This window comes from Lemur catta, chromosome 20, assembly GCF_020740605.2.
Source record: "Lemur catta isolate mLemCat1 chromosome 20, mLemCat1.pri, whole genome shotgun sequence".
Taxonomy (NCBI): Eukaryota; Metazoa; Chordata; class Mammalia; order Primates; family Lemuridae; genus Lemur; species Lemur catta.
This window is the reverse complement of record NC_059147.1, coordinates 31,395,795-31,409,689: the sequence shown is the minus strand read 5'-3', so window position 1 is coordinate 31,409,689 and position 13,895 is coordinate 31,395,795. Positions and strand designations below refer to the sequence as shown.

General features: G+C 57.7%; 1 protein-coding gene across 1 annotated transcript in view; it reads right to left on the bottom strand.

Annotated features, from left to right (window-relative positions):
• Nucleotides 1-757: 757 nt before the first annotated feature.
• The window catches only part of ATP2C2 (ATPase secretory pathway Ca2+ transporting 2), a 53,311-nt gene continuing 40,173 nt past the window's right edge, over nucleotides 758-13,895 (bottom strand). Inside the window, exons 15-27 of the mRNA XM_045533704.1 lie at nucleotides 13,779-13,868; nucleotides 12,373-12,474; nucleotides 10,512-10,668; nucleotides 8,920-9,090; nucleotides 8,063-8,160; nucleotides 7,923-7,973; nucleotides 6,683-6,849; nucleotides 5,227-5,295; nucleotides 5,023-5,139; nucleotides 3,704-3,851; nucleotides 2,474-2,572; nucleotides 2,242-2,383; nucleotides 758-1,114 (exon numbers count right to left, since the gene is read on the bottom strand). Coding sequence (XP_045389660.1) covers nucleotides 996-1,114; nucleotides 2,242-2,383; nucleotides 2,474-2,572; nucleotides 3,704-3,851; nucleotides 5,023-5,139; nucleotides 5,227-5,295; nucleotides 6,683-6,849; nucleotides 7,923-7,973; nucleotides 8,063-8,160; nucleotides 8,920-9,090; nucleotides 10,512-10,668; nucleotides 12,373-12,474; nucleotides 13,779-13,868 — 1,530 coding nt within the window. The 3' untranslated portion in view covers nucleotides 758-995. The remainder of the gene's footprint in view (nucleotides 1,115-2,241; nucleotides 2,384-2,473; nucleotides 2,573-3,703; nucleotides 3,852-5,022; nucleotides 5,140-5,226; nucleotides 5,296-6,682; nucleotides 6,850-7,922; nucleotides 7,974-8,062; nucleotides 8,161-8,919; nucleotides 9,091-10,511; nucleotides 10,669-12,372; nucleotides 12,475-13,778; nucleotides 13,869-13,895) is intronic.

Genomic DNA, 13,895 nt, shown 5'->3' with positions numbered 1-13,895 from the left:
TGGCCGGGCTGTGGTGTCCTGTTATTTGGCCAAGCACCAGTCTGGATGGTGCTATGAGATACATGGTAGATGTTATTAAGTCAGTAGACTTGGAGTAAAGCAGCTTATCCTTCGTGATGCAGGTGGGCTTCATCCCGTCAGCTGGAGCTTTAAGAGAAGAGACTGAGCTGCGGCTGGAGGGAAGGAAGGAATTCTGCCTGCAGGCGGCAGCCCCAGGAACCAGTCCTTACAGCCAATCTCTCTCCCCCTCTCCACCCTGTTGGTCCTGTTGCTCTGGCGAGGCCTGACAGTAACTGCGTCGGGTACGGTTGTGGTCTCATCCCATGGAGGAGGGAGTCTCATTTCTGGTTTCCGCCTGGCTGCGGCAGACCTCTCTGCCGTCTTGCTAATGGAAGAGCAGATATGTTTTAAGGAGAGTCTTGGGGGCAGTGGGGAGCAAAGCTCACTGCAGGCAGGAATATTCCGGTTCCTGGGTCCTGTACCGATATCTCTAAAGCCAGGGCCTTCTCTCAGGCCGTCCCCAGGGGTTGCTGTTTGCCACACGGTCACCAGCCCAGGGCTGTAGGTGTCCAACTGGCCGCTTGTAGCAAAGACACTAAATCTGTCACAATAATAAATACCCAACCCCTCATTTACAAGGGAGAAATGGGGCCCCACAGAGGACAACGCTGGGCAGAGAAGTGACCGCCCTGCTGGTCACTGTGCAAGGGGCCTCGTGGAGCAAACAGTGGCACAAAGATTTAATAAATAGCGCGATGTCTCTATGCAGGCTGCTCCCTGTGTGTCCCAGAGCTGGCCCGAGGGACCACGAGGTGGGGGCCGCCAGAGGACCACCCTGAGGTTCCTGCGGGTCTCCAGGAGGGAGGATCAGGTGAGTGACCTACTGCTATCTGTCCCCAGAATCTCCCTCTGGAGAGTGTGCACTGCAGGAGGAGCGGGGCAGGGCCAGTCACATAAAAATAGAGTATTTGGGGAGGCGCCCCAGAGCCAGGTCGCTATACGTCCTCGTGGTGCGCGTGCACGGCCTGGGCATGGGAGCAGTACAGTTCACACAGTTTGAGGAGCTCCGAGACGATGAAGACGGACGAAGCCAGCCCGGTTAGAAACAGCAGATCTGCCAGGAGGGGCAGAGGGAAGGGTCAGAGCACAGCCACCCCCGCTGGTCCCCGCCTGCCCCTGTGCCGCCCCCCGCGGTCCTTTCCCTGCATGTCCCCCTGACGAGGTCACACAGAGGGGGGCCGGGGCTCCCACCCAGGAGCCGAGATGCTTCAGCTCTAGTGGGGCCTGTGGGCCCTAACGGGGGGTGGTGCCCTGTCCCTGGCAGGGTCAGCCCAAGTCCCTGCTTCTTGCAAACACCCCCAACTGTCGCTTTGGGCTCCCCGGCCCATCGAACCTGACCCATGTTCTGGGATTAATTCCTAAAGCCCCCCTCTGCCTCCGCTGTGTCTGACTGTGCGGAGCTGTCTCTGCCCCTGCCGTCTGCGGTCCTTACCGCACGTGTGACAGGCTGACTTTCCTCCCAGAGAATAGAAACAGCTTTTAAAGATTTTTGTTTTGGGGAGTTCCCTTTGTCTGCCCCCACAGGGCACTCATCAGCGACCCTCATGGACCTGGTTCTTAGATGACAGGGAAGAGCTGACCACCCCGTCTTCCCTGAGGGCTTCAGGGCCCTGTTGCTACAGCCGTAGACCGGACGGATAATCCTGAGCCGGGACGAGCCTCGTCCCACCCTCGGCTCTGCCTTGAGGTGGGGGCTGCCTCAGCAACATCCCCGTCCTCTGTCCCCTGGGGGGGTGGTTGGCCAGTTTGGGCCAGAAGTGGGGAGCACCTCCCCGGCACCTCTCCCCTCGCCCCGCTGAAACGGGCTTCGGAGGAAGGCCCCACACCCCTGGGTGACAGGTGGTGGGGCCCGAGTTTCAGGCCAGGAGAGCCTTCGAGAGCCATGGTCACTACATCCTGTCCCTTTCAGCAAGAGCCAGAGGAGGGCCTGGCTCCCTGTCTTCAATCCCACTGCTGGCCCCAGGGCCACGTCCAGGCTCCCCAGCTGGGGGCAGGTGCCAGGCTGCGCCCAGGCGTCACACGACTCCTCTTCCCCCTGCCATGATGCACTGGGGATTAGCCCCAGGGGAAGCTCTGCCTTCCAGCGGATGCTCCCTCCTGCCCGGCAGCGCCGGGGCCCAGTGGCCGGGCCGTACACGATGGCGCTGGTCTGAGCTGACCCGCTCCGGTCCGTCCACTCACCGAGCACTCCCAGGTTCTCTGTCTGGAAGACCCTCTGCAGGGGCGGGATGTAGATCACAGCCAGCTGCCCCAGAAGGGACCCGAGCACCGAGTAGAGGAACATGTGGTTCCTGAGAAAGCCGATCTCAGATATCAGCTTGGTCTGCGGGGAGGAGAGGGTCACAGGTTGCCTGGCTGCAGTCCGCGGTTCCGCAGGGCGGGTGGGCAGGCGGGGAGGTCACCCGGGGCTCACCTGAGAGCGGCAGGTCAAGGCATTGAAGAGATCAAACAACACGAAACAGGTGAATGTCATCGTTGTGGTACGTGGGGTGCTCGCTTTGTCCTCGGGCATCTGGAACGTAAGTGCACAGGGGCAGTTATGACAAGACCAGTGAGTCCCTGGGATGCGGTTCGCCACCTGCCCCCACGCCCCCCTCCGACGGAGCCGAGGGCCAGGCGGGCCTGTGCGCTGCTCCTGGAATCGGCCACAAGGCTGCTTTCGGCCTCGGGGTTGGCAGGTGACACCGGCAGCGTGTCTCCCGGCACACGGATTGTCGCCCACCGGACCCTACGGCACAGAAGGGTGGCACAGGCCCAGCCATGCCACTTCCTCCAGGAGGTGACTGTCTCCCAGGGAGGTGGTACTGCTAGTTAATCCCACGTAACAGAATGTCACTTCCTACAAGGAAGCCCCAAGGATGGCTGACCCCCAAGAAAACTAGGGCCTCTGAGGGATCTGAGACTGGGCTTGAGGAGACCCCTAGAGTCCCCCCTGCGTGGCACCCGGGGGACCTGAGCCAAGGTCTCAGTCTGGCCAGCATTGCAGGGCACGGGCTGGAGCGGAGGGGCGAGGGTCCTCGCTCTGCCCTGGGCCGCAGGCCCCTGCGTCCTGCCTGAGGTTGCAGGTGTGGGCTCCCATCTGCGCCTCCTGGAGCGTGTGCCGTACAACAGCATCGGTGCAGCAGGGCCTGGGCATCTGCATTTCTCAAGGCTCCCAGGGGTGCTGGTGCCACCACTGGGGCCATGGGGGTTGGACGCAGAAGGCCTGGCTCTCCCCCTGGAGGCCGGACACAAGCAGGACCTGCCCCGGCAGGTGAGACTGCAGGGGGAGCCTGAGGGAAAACGGAGCCGTGGCCGGCCCGCGTCCCGCCCCTCCACCTGCGAGGGTCCATGCTGGCCAGACCACCTGCCTAACTGCCCGTCTAGGGCATCGCACGTTTCAGCCCGGAACGCCCTGGACTTGAGGCAAACGGTCAGCTGTGCAGCACGAGACCCTTCAGGCTCCTAGTTGTGTCCTGGGGAAAATAACAGCAGGAGGGGAACCCTGTCCCCTGTAGGCAGAAATCTGAATTCCTGTCTGTGCCTGCGAGGCCTCAGGTACCTTCTACCTCCTCCGGCCTGTCCCCGTCCCCCTGCTCACGCTCCGACAGCACCGAGTTCCGTGTGGCCCAGTGTCCCGCCCGTGAGCGTTCGCCGCACTCACCTCCTTCCAGAAGATGAAGAGGGTCCCGCCGATGATGACGGCGGCCGACAGGAGCACCTTCAGGAGGAGGGCGCGGCTGAGGATGGTGTCCCGCATGCGCCGCGGCGGCTGCCTGAGGGCATCTTTGTCAACGGGCTCGACCCCCAAGCTGCTCGGGACAAGAGAAACACTGAAATAAACCCCGAGTGAGAAAAGGATCCTCCAACCAGATCCCCGTGAGCCTCCCGGGGCAGGGTGGCTGCTGCGCCCTCCAGGTTGTCCCTTGTGAGCTGGGCGTCCCGTCCTCCTGGGACGCCTGTCCCTCTGTAACCTGCCGGCCCCTCAGCTCCTTCTGGAAGTCCCAGAGCCTGGGCCCCGGGCTGCTGTATTCCACCCCCGCCCGCCCTCTGTCCCCTGCACATCGGGGCAGGACCACCCAAGGGGGCAGCCCACCCTGGGGCCTTGGAACGAGGCTGTCATCCCTTACATGCAGACAATTTCCATCGCCACCAGGGGCCCCCCGAGAGTCAGGATCCAGGCGCTGCCCTCCGCCGGGCTCATGTCAGCTCGGGCACAGCAGCGTGGAGGTGACACCAACAGGGGGTGGTCGGGCAGGAACCAGCGGGGTGAGGCCCCAGTTTGGGGACACAGCTGAGGGCCGTTGTCATGCACGGTCCTGCTCCCAGGGGGAGAGCGTGCGGGAGAGAGAACCCTCACATGAAGGGTTGGGAGAAAAACCAGGACGGTCTGTCCCTTGCCAGCTCCAGTGACTAAGACAGCAGTCACCAACATCAGCCTTGTCTGACATGGCCCCTCCTCTGCCCTTGCGCAGTTACACCTGCTGGTCGCCTGACTCCAAAGCCAGTTCTCTCCCTGCACCGTCCGGCGGGCTCGGCCCACCCCTCTCACTCACTTCTGTGCAGCCGCTGCGGCCAAGCACATTGGAAGCCAGGGGTAGAGGAGGAACAAAACAAAAAGCTGCCTCCTTGAAGGAGACGGTCTAAAGGGGAGGCAGATTGTAATCAGGTAAATGGGATATATGTGTATATGTATATACATATGTCCATCTTCCTGTCCAGGGGAAAATAAAGCAGGGTGAGGGGACCAAATATGAGGAGGGTGCTGTCAGAGCAATCAAGGAGGACTTCTCGGAGGCAGAGACTATGCAGGTAAGCCCAGGGAGAGCACGCCAGGCAGAGGGGGCAGAAAGCTCCCCTCTCCCAGCCCTGCCCTCTCTGCCCTCTACTCCCCACCCTTCACCCTGTGTGACACGCGTCAGTTTTCCGGGAACTCCTTGGGGGAAGTGACTATGTCCGTTCACCCCTGCAACCCCGCCTCACCTCTGCGCCGGCGGCCCGTCCATGATGATGTTGATCCACAGGATCTGCATGGCATTGAGGGGGCTGGGCAGGTTGAACACGGTGGACAGAGCAATGAGGCTCAGGGCTGAGATGCTCCTGCAGGCACAGTGGCGGATGCCGGCCGTCAACGGCTGCCCGAGACGTGGCCCTGAACCACCCTGGGAACCACCGGCCGCTACTTACGTGCTCAGCTGGAACCGCACAAAGTTTTTGATGTTGTAGAAAATGCCCTTGCCTTCCTCCACGGCGTTCCTGCCAGAGAAGAGGGACGGTCACTCCCAGAGATGTCCCGGGGGAGGCACAGCCAGCTCGGTGACTGCTAAACGGAGCAGTAGTGACCAGCCTGGGTGGACATTGCACTCGGACACCGGCCGGGTCCCCAGCAGGAGATGATGTTGCCCTAACTGATGCCACTGGCCACTGGGGACGGGCCCTGAGCCGCGTTAGCCTGTGCAAGGCATACGCTCGATGGCTCCAGTTAGACCCCAAGTTCCTCTCGTCCTGAGCCCACAAACCATTCTCCTTGCCCAGGACCCTTGACGTGCTTAAGGCATTTCTCTGACTTACCAGGGCAGAGATGCAGCAAAACCGCTTAAACCCCAACATGAGATCTGGGGGCGGCACAGAGGGAGGGGTGTGGGAGGTGGGAGGGCGTCACCTGCTCATGTCTTTAGAAAGCTCTTTGCAAACGTCCTTTTAAGAACTTGGCCTCAATAGTAGAAAAAACTGTCTAACCCCTACTTCCCAATTTTGCTGAAAAATTTTGCAAAAGAATTAAAACTGTAGAGTTATGTTATGACTGTACATATTTTTTTTTTTCTTAACTAAAGAGGATGTGTTTTAAGGATTCCTAGAGTGAATCCATTGTGAAGGAAAGACTCCTTGTCAAGTGCACAATCACACCAGGCTTCAGTATTTGTTCATTCAAGATCTCTGATATCAGGCTTAAAAAATTCCCCCCTTCCAGTTACGGTGACTTACTTATGAGTAAAATCTACTTAAAATTAGACTCAGAAGAAAATACGGAAAAATGAAACAGAAGAAAAATAGCTTTGTGCAATCCCAGAACCTAGGGGTGCCATCAGTGGTTGGTGACGTGGGGCGTTTCCTCTCAGTCTAATCTCTCCCCAGTGCGTGAAATGTGCACAGCAACACGCTAGACCCAGTTGAATATTTTCACGTTCATCTTTACACGACAGTGCGAATAATGTCATTAAAATATTTTTCAAAACATGATATTTATCAGGCATGTGGCACTCCTGTCTCTTGCCCTTGGCTGCAGAGGGTAGTTCTGGGACACACACACACACACCCGCCGCCTGGAGACCTGAGCCCGCTCCCCGGAGGGGCTAGTGCGGAAATGCACCCCCCGGCTGCAAATTCGAGTTCTGCTCTAGCTGTCTATAAAATTCCCCTGGGTGCCGCGTGGGACCAGCCCCAGGGTTAATCGGCACTATGACCCTACTTTGGGGGTGGTGACACCTGCCACCACCATGAGTGTTGAGATTCAGCAATCCCTGGGGACTCCGCAGGGCCCCTTCTCGGCAGGAGCCCCGTATCTCCACGGCGGCAGGTCCCGGGGGGAGCGGGCTACCCCAGGCATCTTTAGAAATAAAAATCTACCTAGAAAGCAGCTTACATGATGGCCGAGAAGTCGTCGTCCACCAGGATCATGTTGGCGGCCTCCTTGCTGACGTCTGTCCCTGTCTGCCCCATGGCGATCCCGATGTCGGCGGACTTCAGGGCGACCGCGTCGTTCACCCCATCCCCGGTCATGGCCACGATCGCCCCCGACTCCTGCAAAGCCTTTGGGAAGAACAGGCGAGAGAGGCCGGGAGGCTGAGAACCCTCCTGGGTCCCTCCCTCCCTCCCGACGCCCCACTGCGCACCCTGTGGCCAGCAGCCGGGGGCCGTCGGCAGGACACTAGGGTCAGCTGGCCCGAGTCCGAGTCCCAGCTGGACTCGCAGTAGCGCAGGACCTGGACACGCCCTTGAACCGCTCAACCTCAGTTTCCCCATCTGCAAAGTGGGAGCAACAAACCCTGCTTCACAGGACTATTGTGAGGCCCAGACTAAGACGACGGACGTGACGGCACCCAGTACTGTGGTAAAGGCTCACCACGAGGTGCCAGTAAGGATTCACAGTTTCTTTGAGGAATAACTTGCATATCCTACAGAGGATTTACTCTGTAGAACTAAAAAGTGTAACAAAAGAAAAATCGTAACTGCTAAAGAGTTCAAGAGCGAATTGCCAAAGTACACGTGTAACATCGCCAGGCACATTTTCTGTCTCTTTCACTTTTTTGATGCACGGTCAGCTCTTTACTGGGCACTCGCTGTGTGCCAAGAGATTTGCAGGCCTGGCTTTGTTTAATCCTCTCAGCAACCTTGCAAATTGGCTGGTGTCATTAATAGTGTCCCCATTTTACAGATGAGGAAACTAAGGCACAGAGTTAAGTGACAAGACTAACGCCAAGGAGCACCCAGCTGACAAAGGGTGGCTTCTAACTTTTTCCTTTATCCAATTCCAGCTCCTTGTTTTCAGTGCGTGTGGCAAACAGCCCCCCGTTCTCCCCCTCTCTCTCCTAATAGGCCGCCCAGCTAGAGATGACACTTCCCAGCATCCCTTGCAGCTAGACCTGGCCACGTGACTGCATCCTGGCCCACGGGCTGTGAGCATAGTGAGCTGCAACTTCCGAGCCCCCGCCCTTCAAAGGGACCTGCCTGCTCCTGCTCAGCCTCCTCCCCGTTGGCCGTGAAAGGCAACCCCTGGAGCAGCTGCCGTGGACCCAGAGAAGGAAGCCGCGGTTGGGCCTTATACTGACCACGTCTGGGGCCCCGTTACGTGGCACGGGGGGGGCTTCCCCCACCCCGCGTACCTTTATGATTTTGAGCTTGTGCTTCGGGCTGGTCCTGAAGAACACAGACACCTGATACAGAGAAGCCACAGAGCAAAGAGTCACGGACGTCGGGGCTGGAGGCCCACTCGCTCCCCCCCCCTGGCCCCTGGGAATTCCACCTTCGCGACGCGGTCAGCCAGCTCGTCCTTCTCCACGCTGTCCACCTCCTCCCCGGACATGGCTTGCAGCTTCCCGTTGCCCAGGCCAATGTTTCTTCCTTTAGGGAAAATCAGTTCTGAGGGCCTGAGACTGTGGTCCCCCCACCCTCACTCCAGTCCCTATCGTGGCCACAGAGAACAATAAAGCCATGATGATACCATTTACTGAGCACCTACTATGTTCCGTGACCTCAATCCATCCACAGTAACTTATGACAAGTCCCTTGCTATCCCCACTTTAAAGACAAGGAAACACAAGTGACTTCCCCAAGGACAGTCAGCGAGTAAGCAGTAATAACGGAACCTGGCATGGTTCTGTCTGATTCCAACACCTATGAACCTTTTCATGGAGCCAGGTTGCCTCAGACAGGGAACAAAAACCAAGATGTGACAACCCTCATAACAATAGTAAGTAGAGGTGTAGGAAGAAGGCTGCTGGCCCTCTGCTGATGAAGAGCCTGAGGGTCAGAGTGGTTCAGTGATTTGCCAAGAATACATAGATAGTGGCAAAAACCAGACTGAATCTGCACGTGGGGCATGATGCTGCCTGTGGAGATGAGGTGAGATCACGGATGAATTGAGACTCAGCAGGTCCTCAGTGTACACGAGGACTTTTCCCCTCTTGGAGAACCTGCCAACATTTTGGAAACGGGAACACCTCAGGAGTTGGAACACGGTCCACAAATCTCAGTCTTTTCCGAGCGTGTGTAGCCAGCGTGAGCACTCCCGACCAGGGTGACCCAGGACTGACCGGTGGCAGTGGCCCCATCGTAAAGGACGTGGAGTCCTCCCTCCCGCGTCCCGCCCGGCCCAGTTACCTATGGCCAAGGCAGTCTCCAGAGCGTCTCCCGTTATCATTTTCACGGACACTCCCGACGCGGAGAGAACCTGGACCGCATCCTTCACGCCGGCCCTCGGGGGGTCGATGATGCCGACGAGACCCAGGAACGTCAGCCTCCCCAGCTCGGGCCCCGAGGCCAGGGCCAGCACTGAGGAGAGACCCGGCCCCAGCAAGGGTCACGGGGGCCCGGGGGCCGTTCTCAGACCCCAGCCAGCCCCCACCTCGGCCCGGACCCTCCTCCGTCTGCAGGGGTGTGGGGGGCACCTTCCCAGACACACGGGGAGGACAGACAGCTCCCCGGTGGCTCCTAGGCCTGCACAGGTGTCCCCAAATAGAGAAGACGCCGGGACCCGCCTGTGCAGCAGGAAATAAGACTCTCGTCGGCTCGTGTGTAGGATCCCGTCCCGCCCCCAACAGCGGCCACAGAGAGCCTGTGAGATGCCGCAGGAGGGGACATTTCTTGCCCTTCACCCGCACTGTGCCCACTCCTTTTGTCACCCCTGGCAGACTTGGGGTAGCAGCTGCCAAAGGCTTAGAAAAATCCCCCGGAGAGCAACACGGTCGGGAGGACTCTCGCCCGGGCCTGCCCGGACCCCGGCTCCATCTCAGGGGCGCAGAAGCCGGGCCCGGCTCCGGGGGCCGAGTGGTCTGAGAGGGGGTGGCGTCAGAACAGGCCTTCCTTTGTCACCTAACTGACACCGAAGGGCGGATGTGCCCAAGAAGCCTCTATTGGCAGCTCCCTCTGACACAGTCATGACACTGTGCTCCCTACGCCGGTGCCCGGGTCGAGGACCTGGCTTAGGCCCGGCTGGTCCGCAGTGGCGCCAGCGCTCGAGCCCAGATGCGCCCGGCTGCACAGCGTTACCGCCACGCGGGACTCGTTCCCGGGGGCCTGTTGTAGACCTGGCACCGCACAGACCACTCTGGGGAGCACTGAGATGTACAAAGTACCCCTGCTTTGGGGGACGCACGCTTCACTCGGGAAGAGGTGACAAACGCCAGCTAACCGCGAGGGCCTTGCCCTGTGAGCATCAGCAGCTCAGGACTGCTGTCCCCTGACGGGCAGGCCCAGCCCCTCAGCTCCCCCCAGGGAACTCGGTGTTCTGGAGTGCTTTTAAATGCTTTCTCTGAAACCGGACAGGGTGACAAGTGACACCACGGGAAACCTGAGTTTAATGTTCAGCCCGTCACAGGAGGCAGTGGCTCCGAGCAGACACTGGAAATGGCCAAGGGATGAAACGTGTCCCTGGATTTAAGAGACCGTTGGGTTTTCCGACAAGAGGCAACGAGCAGAAGGGACCTACCGGGACAAGCCATGTTTGGGGCGCCCGTTCGCCTGGCTTGGAAAACTCAGCAAGCGAGGGCCCGCCCCTCCCCAGACACGTGACCACGTCAGCGCTAGTGGGTGTCATTTAGCGGCTGGGACTGGGGGGCTCTTTGTCTTTCATCTGACCGTTAATTCCACGCTTCCTTCCTGCCTGACAGCACTTCTGGGGGCACCTTATCCACTAAGGACCCTGCACCAATGCACCCCAAAGTCAATGTTGTGTGCAAACTTCAAGCACTGACCCCGCAGACCGAGCGACCCCATCCTCTTCTCCTCCTGCTGGCAGAGCGATCTCTGCTGGGGCGTCAGCGGCAGGGGGATGCCCCCGTGGTTGTACATGGTGCAGTGGCGGATCACCTCTTCGAAGGCCCCCTTCATGAAGTAAACGTCTTCCCGGTCCTTGCAGAAGACAAAGGGAAAAAATCTGCTGTCACTGGCTACCTCGGTTCCTAGTGACCGTCACAAGGGTACAAAGACATGCACGGGGACATTCGCAGTGGAGTTGCTGACAGTGGGCAAGTGCTGTTCACGGAGCCAGAGCAGGCAGGTAAGTTACAGATCCACGCCCGGACCTGGAAAGAACGCGGTGACTTGTGACCAGCACCACCCTCATTCAGTTCCCTCGTGAACGGCACTCAGATCACCCCGAATGTTTCATCAACATCAATCAAGGTGTCCCGGCCGGTGTTGCACATCCGGGTTGTGCGATTCATCGCTAGCACTGAGGCTAGACTGTCGCCTCTCAAGGGCAGGCACCTGTCTATTTTGTTCCCTCCTACTCTTGGCTCACAATGGGTGATCCTGTTCCCTGTATTTTTATTTAGATCTGTCTTGACAAATACGTAGGCTGCAAGCTCCAGGTGGCGGGTCCTGGGTCAGCTGGGTGCACACCATGTCCCAGCGTCACCACAGTGCCTGCCCGGCTCACAGCGGGCGCACGGCGAACTCGGCGACTGAGCTTGTGTTAACTGCCGCAGACAGGCATCTAAGACAGAACACTAAGGGGAAATTTTATGGGAAAAAAGTTCAGACGCTACATACTACATGACCTGTTTTGAAAACTGCCACCCTAGATGTTGCCACACACACACGTAGAGTCTGGAACATTCTATCCCAGGCTGTAAAGGGAGTTACCTTGGGTGGTGGTGGGTAGGGAGGGAACAGGAGCAGAATGATAAAGCGCTTTCATTTTTCAAGTCATATTTCTATACTTTTGCAATGAGCCTATGTCACCACTGCCTTTGGGGAAAAAAGATTTGAAGCTATAAAAATTTTTTAAACATTTATAATCCCTTTTAAGGACTCAGAGTTTGCACGTCCGTCCATGCAGGGCAAGGCCTGGAACAAGCTGGCTGAGCCGCCCGCGGACCAGAACGAGAGATGAGCTGTCTGCATAGACACACATGATAGATTCTAGAAAGAGTGGGAGAGAGGAAGAGGGTTGGAGAAAAAGGTAGAAGAGAAAAAGGGAGAAGGCAACTCTTTTTTAAAAATGGATTTTTTTTCCAATGAAGAATATCTAAAAAAGCCACAGCAAATCTAAAAAGGAAAATAAAAGAAAAAAACCAGCTGTCATCCCGCCCGGGGGTAGCCATGAATCGTTCGGTGTGATTCCTCTGGTCACTGACACGCGTGTGCGCAAAGAACTCGGCACCGCGATGCAGAGACAGGACTCGGGAGTTAGCCGTCGGGTCGGTGTTCGCAGGAGGGACGGCAGGTGCTCAGTGCTGGTTACTCAGTGACTCTATTACGGGCCAGGGAGTCTCACACTTGCACCTGCCCCAGAACCCCCAGAAAACACGAGCTACCGGATTCCACCCTGGAGTTTCTGACTCGGGAGGTCTGGCGTGGTACCGAGAAGTTGCATTTCCAGCGAATTCCCACGCACATGCTGCTGCCCCAGGGAACCCACTTTGAGAACTGCTGTTTTAAACGAAAAGCTCAGAAGACGGCCCAGGGGAGTCGAAGGTTTAATTGCTATCAACTGTATCTTTGTGCATTTGGAACCTCGCAGAGGCAGCTGGGAACTTGGAATTCTTCCTGGGGTCTGTGTTTGGCTTCATTTTGGGTGGGGGGGGGGCGTGTGGGAAGGGGCCGACTCACCTCATTCTTCGGGCTGCATTTGACCGCCATCCACTTCTGCTCTGAGCTGAATGGAATCTCTTTTTTCCTTACGTATGAATTTTTAATATCACTCAAGTCCATCTAGGATCATAAAATGAGACATTTTTAGTGAGTCATCCGAAGCCAATCTCTATGCAAAGCTCGGTCCGTTTAAATTATTCATTCTTCAAACCATCTCCAGCGTTTAGCTCGTGCAGAACGACTGCTTATTTTCAAATGTCTCTCCCAGAAAAAAAATGTCTTTTCTCTTGTCCCAGGGGCAGAACTGATGGTCTTTGCAACTGTTTCTACCTAAAACCCCGCTTGGAAACAGAAACCTGGAGGGTTCCTGCCAAGAGGCGTGTTTTAGACTTGAAGGCACAGCACTGGCCCGGACAGAAACCGCTGAGTCTGTGAGGTGGCCCTGCTGTCCCTGCTGTGGCCTGGGGCCCTTGTCACTCCTGACATTTGTTTGCTCTCTGATGGCTTTGGGGCCAGTTGTTTGACAGCTCAGAACCTCAGTTTCCCCAGTTTCAAACCCATGATCTAACCACTGCTTCCCATCACCCCCAGGGAGTGCGAATGGGTTGGGGGAGTGCAGAAAAAACGACTCCTTTTATGTAGGAAGTGCAGATACACACTCGGCACACAGACAGATACACGGTGTATCTGTGGTCTTAAATTTCATGGGGGCTGGTTAGGAAAAAAAATCTCTAAAAAGTCTCCTTAGGGGGCTGTTATGGGTTGAACTGTGTCTCCCAAAAGACATGCTGATGTCCTAACCCTGGAGCCTGCGAATGTGACCTTGTTTAAAAGCAGGGTCTTTGCTGATGTCATCAAGTTGAGGTCATTAGGGAGGGCCCTAATCCCGTGTGACGGGATATGAGAACAGGAAGACACCCTGTGAAGACAGACACGCGGGGACAGCACTTTGGGACGAAGGCAGGGAGTGGAGCGAGCAGCTGGGAGCCAAGGAACACCAGGGCTGCCCCAACGACCAGGTGCCGGGCACAGAGTGGTCTAGAACGTTCTGTACAGCTACAGAGCTCAGGGTCTAAGGGCCGAGCCCTGGGGTCTATCCAAGGTGCTGGGAGGAACAGGCCCCCCAGGTGCCTCGGAGAGAAGAGGAGCTCAGCTGGGGTGCACAGGTGAGTCTTGTTCCTGTTTCCCCAGCACCTGCGGGGGGCTGGGACATGGGGGTGCTCAGAGGATTCTCTTGGGATCTCTGGTAGAAGGTTGGAGACCTGCAGAGCTTTCTGAAGCCACACGGAATCTCAGAGCCCACCCGATGCAGCCTGAGGACATGGGGGGCCACATTCTCGCATTGGCATGAAGCTTCCCCGATCCTCCTCTTAACCCAGCGGCGAGGGAGAGCATTCCCAGCACAGGCGCCCCCGAGTCCCCACCTTCATTGCCAGGGCGATCAGGGCTCCCTCCGTGGGCTGTCCCATCACGGTGTTCTTCCTGATGACAGCGTTGTTGGCGACACAGCCCGCCTGAAAGAGGGACCGTCTGCGTGTCGG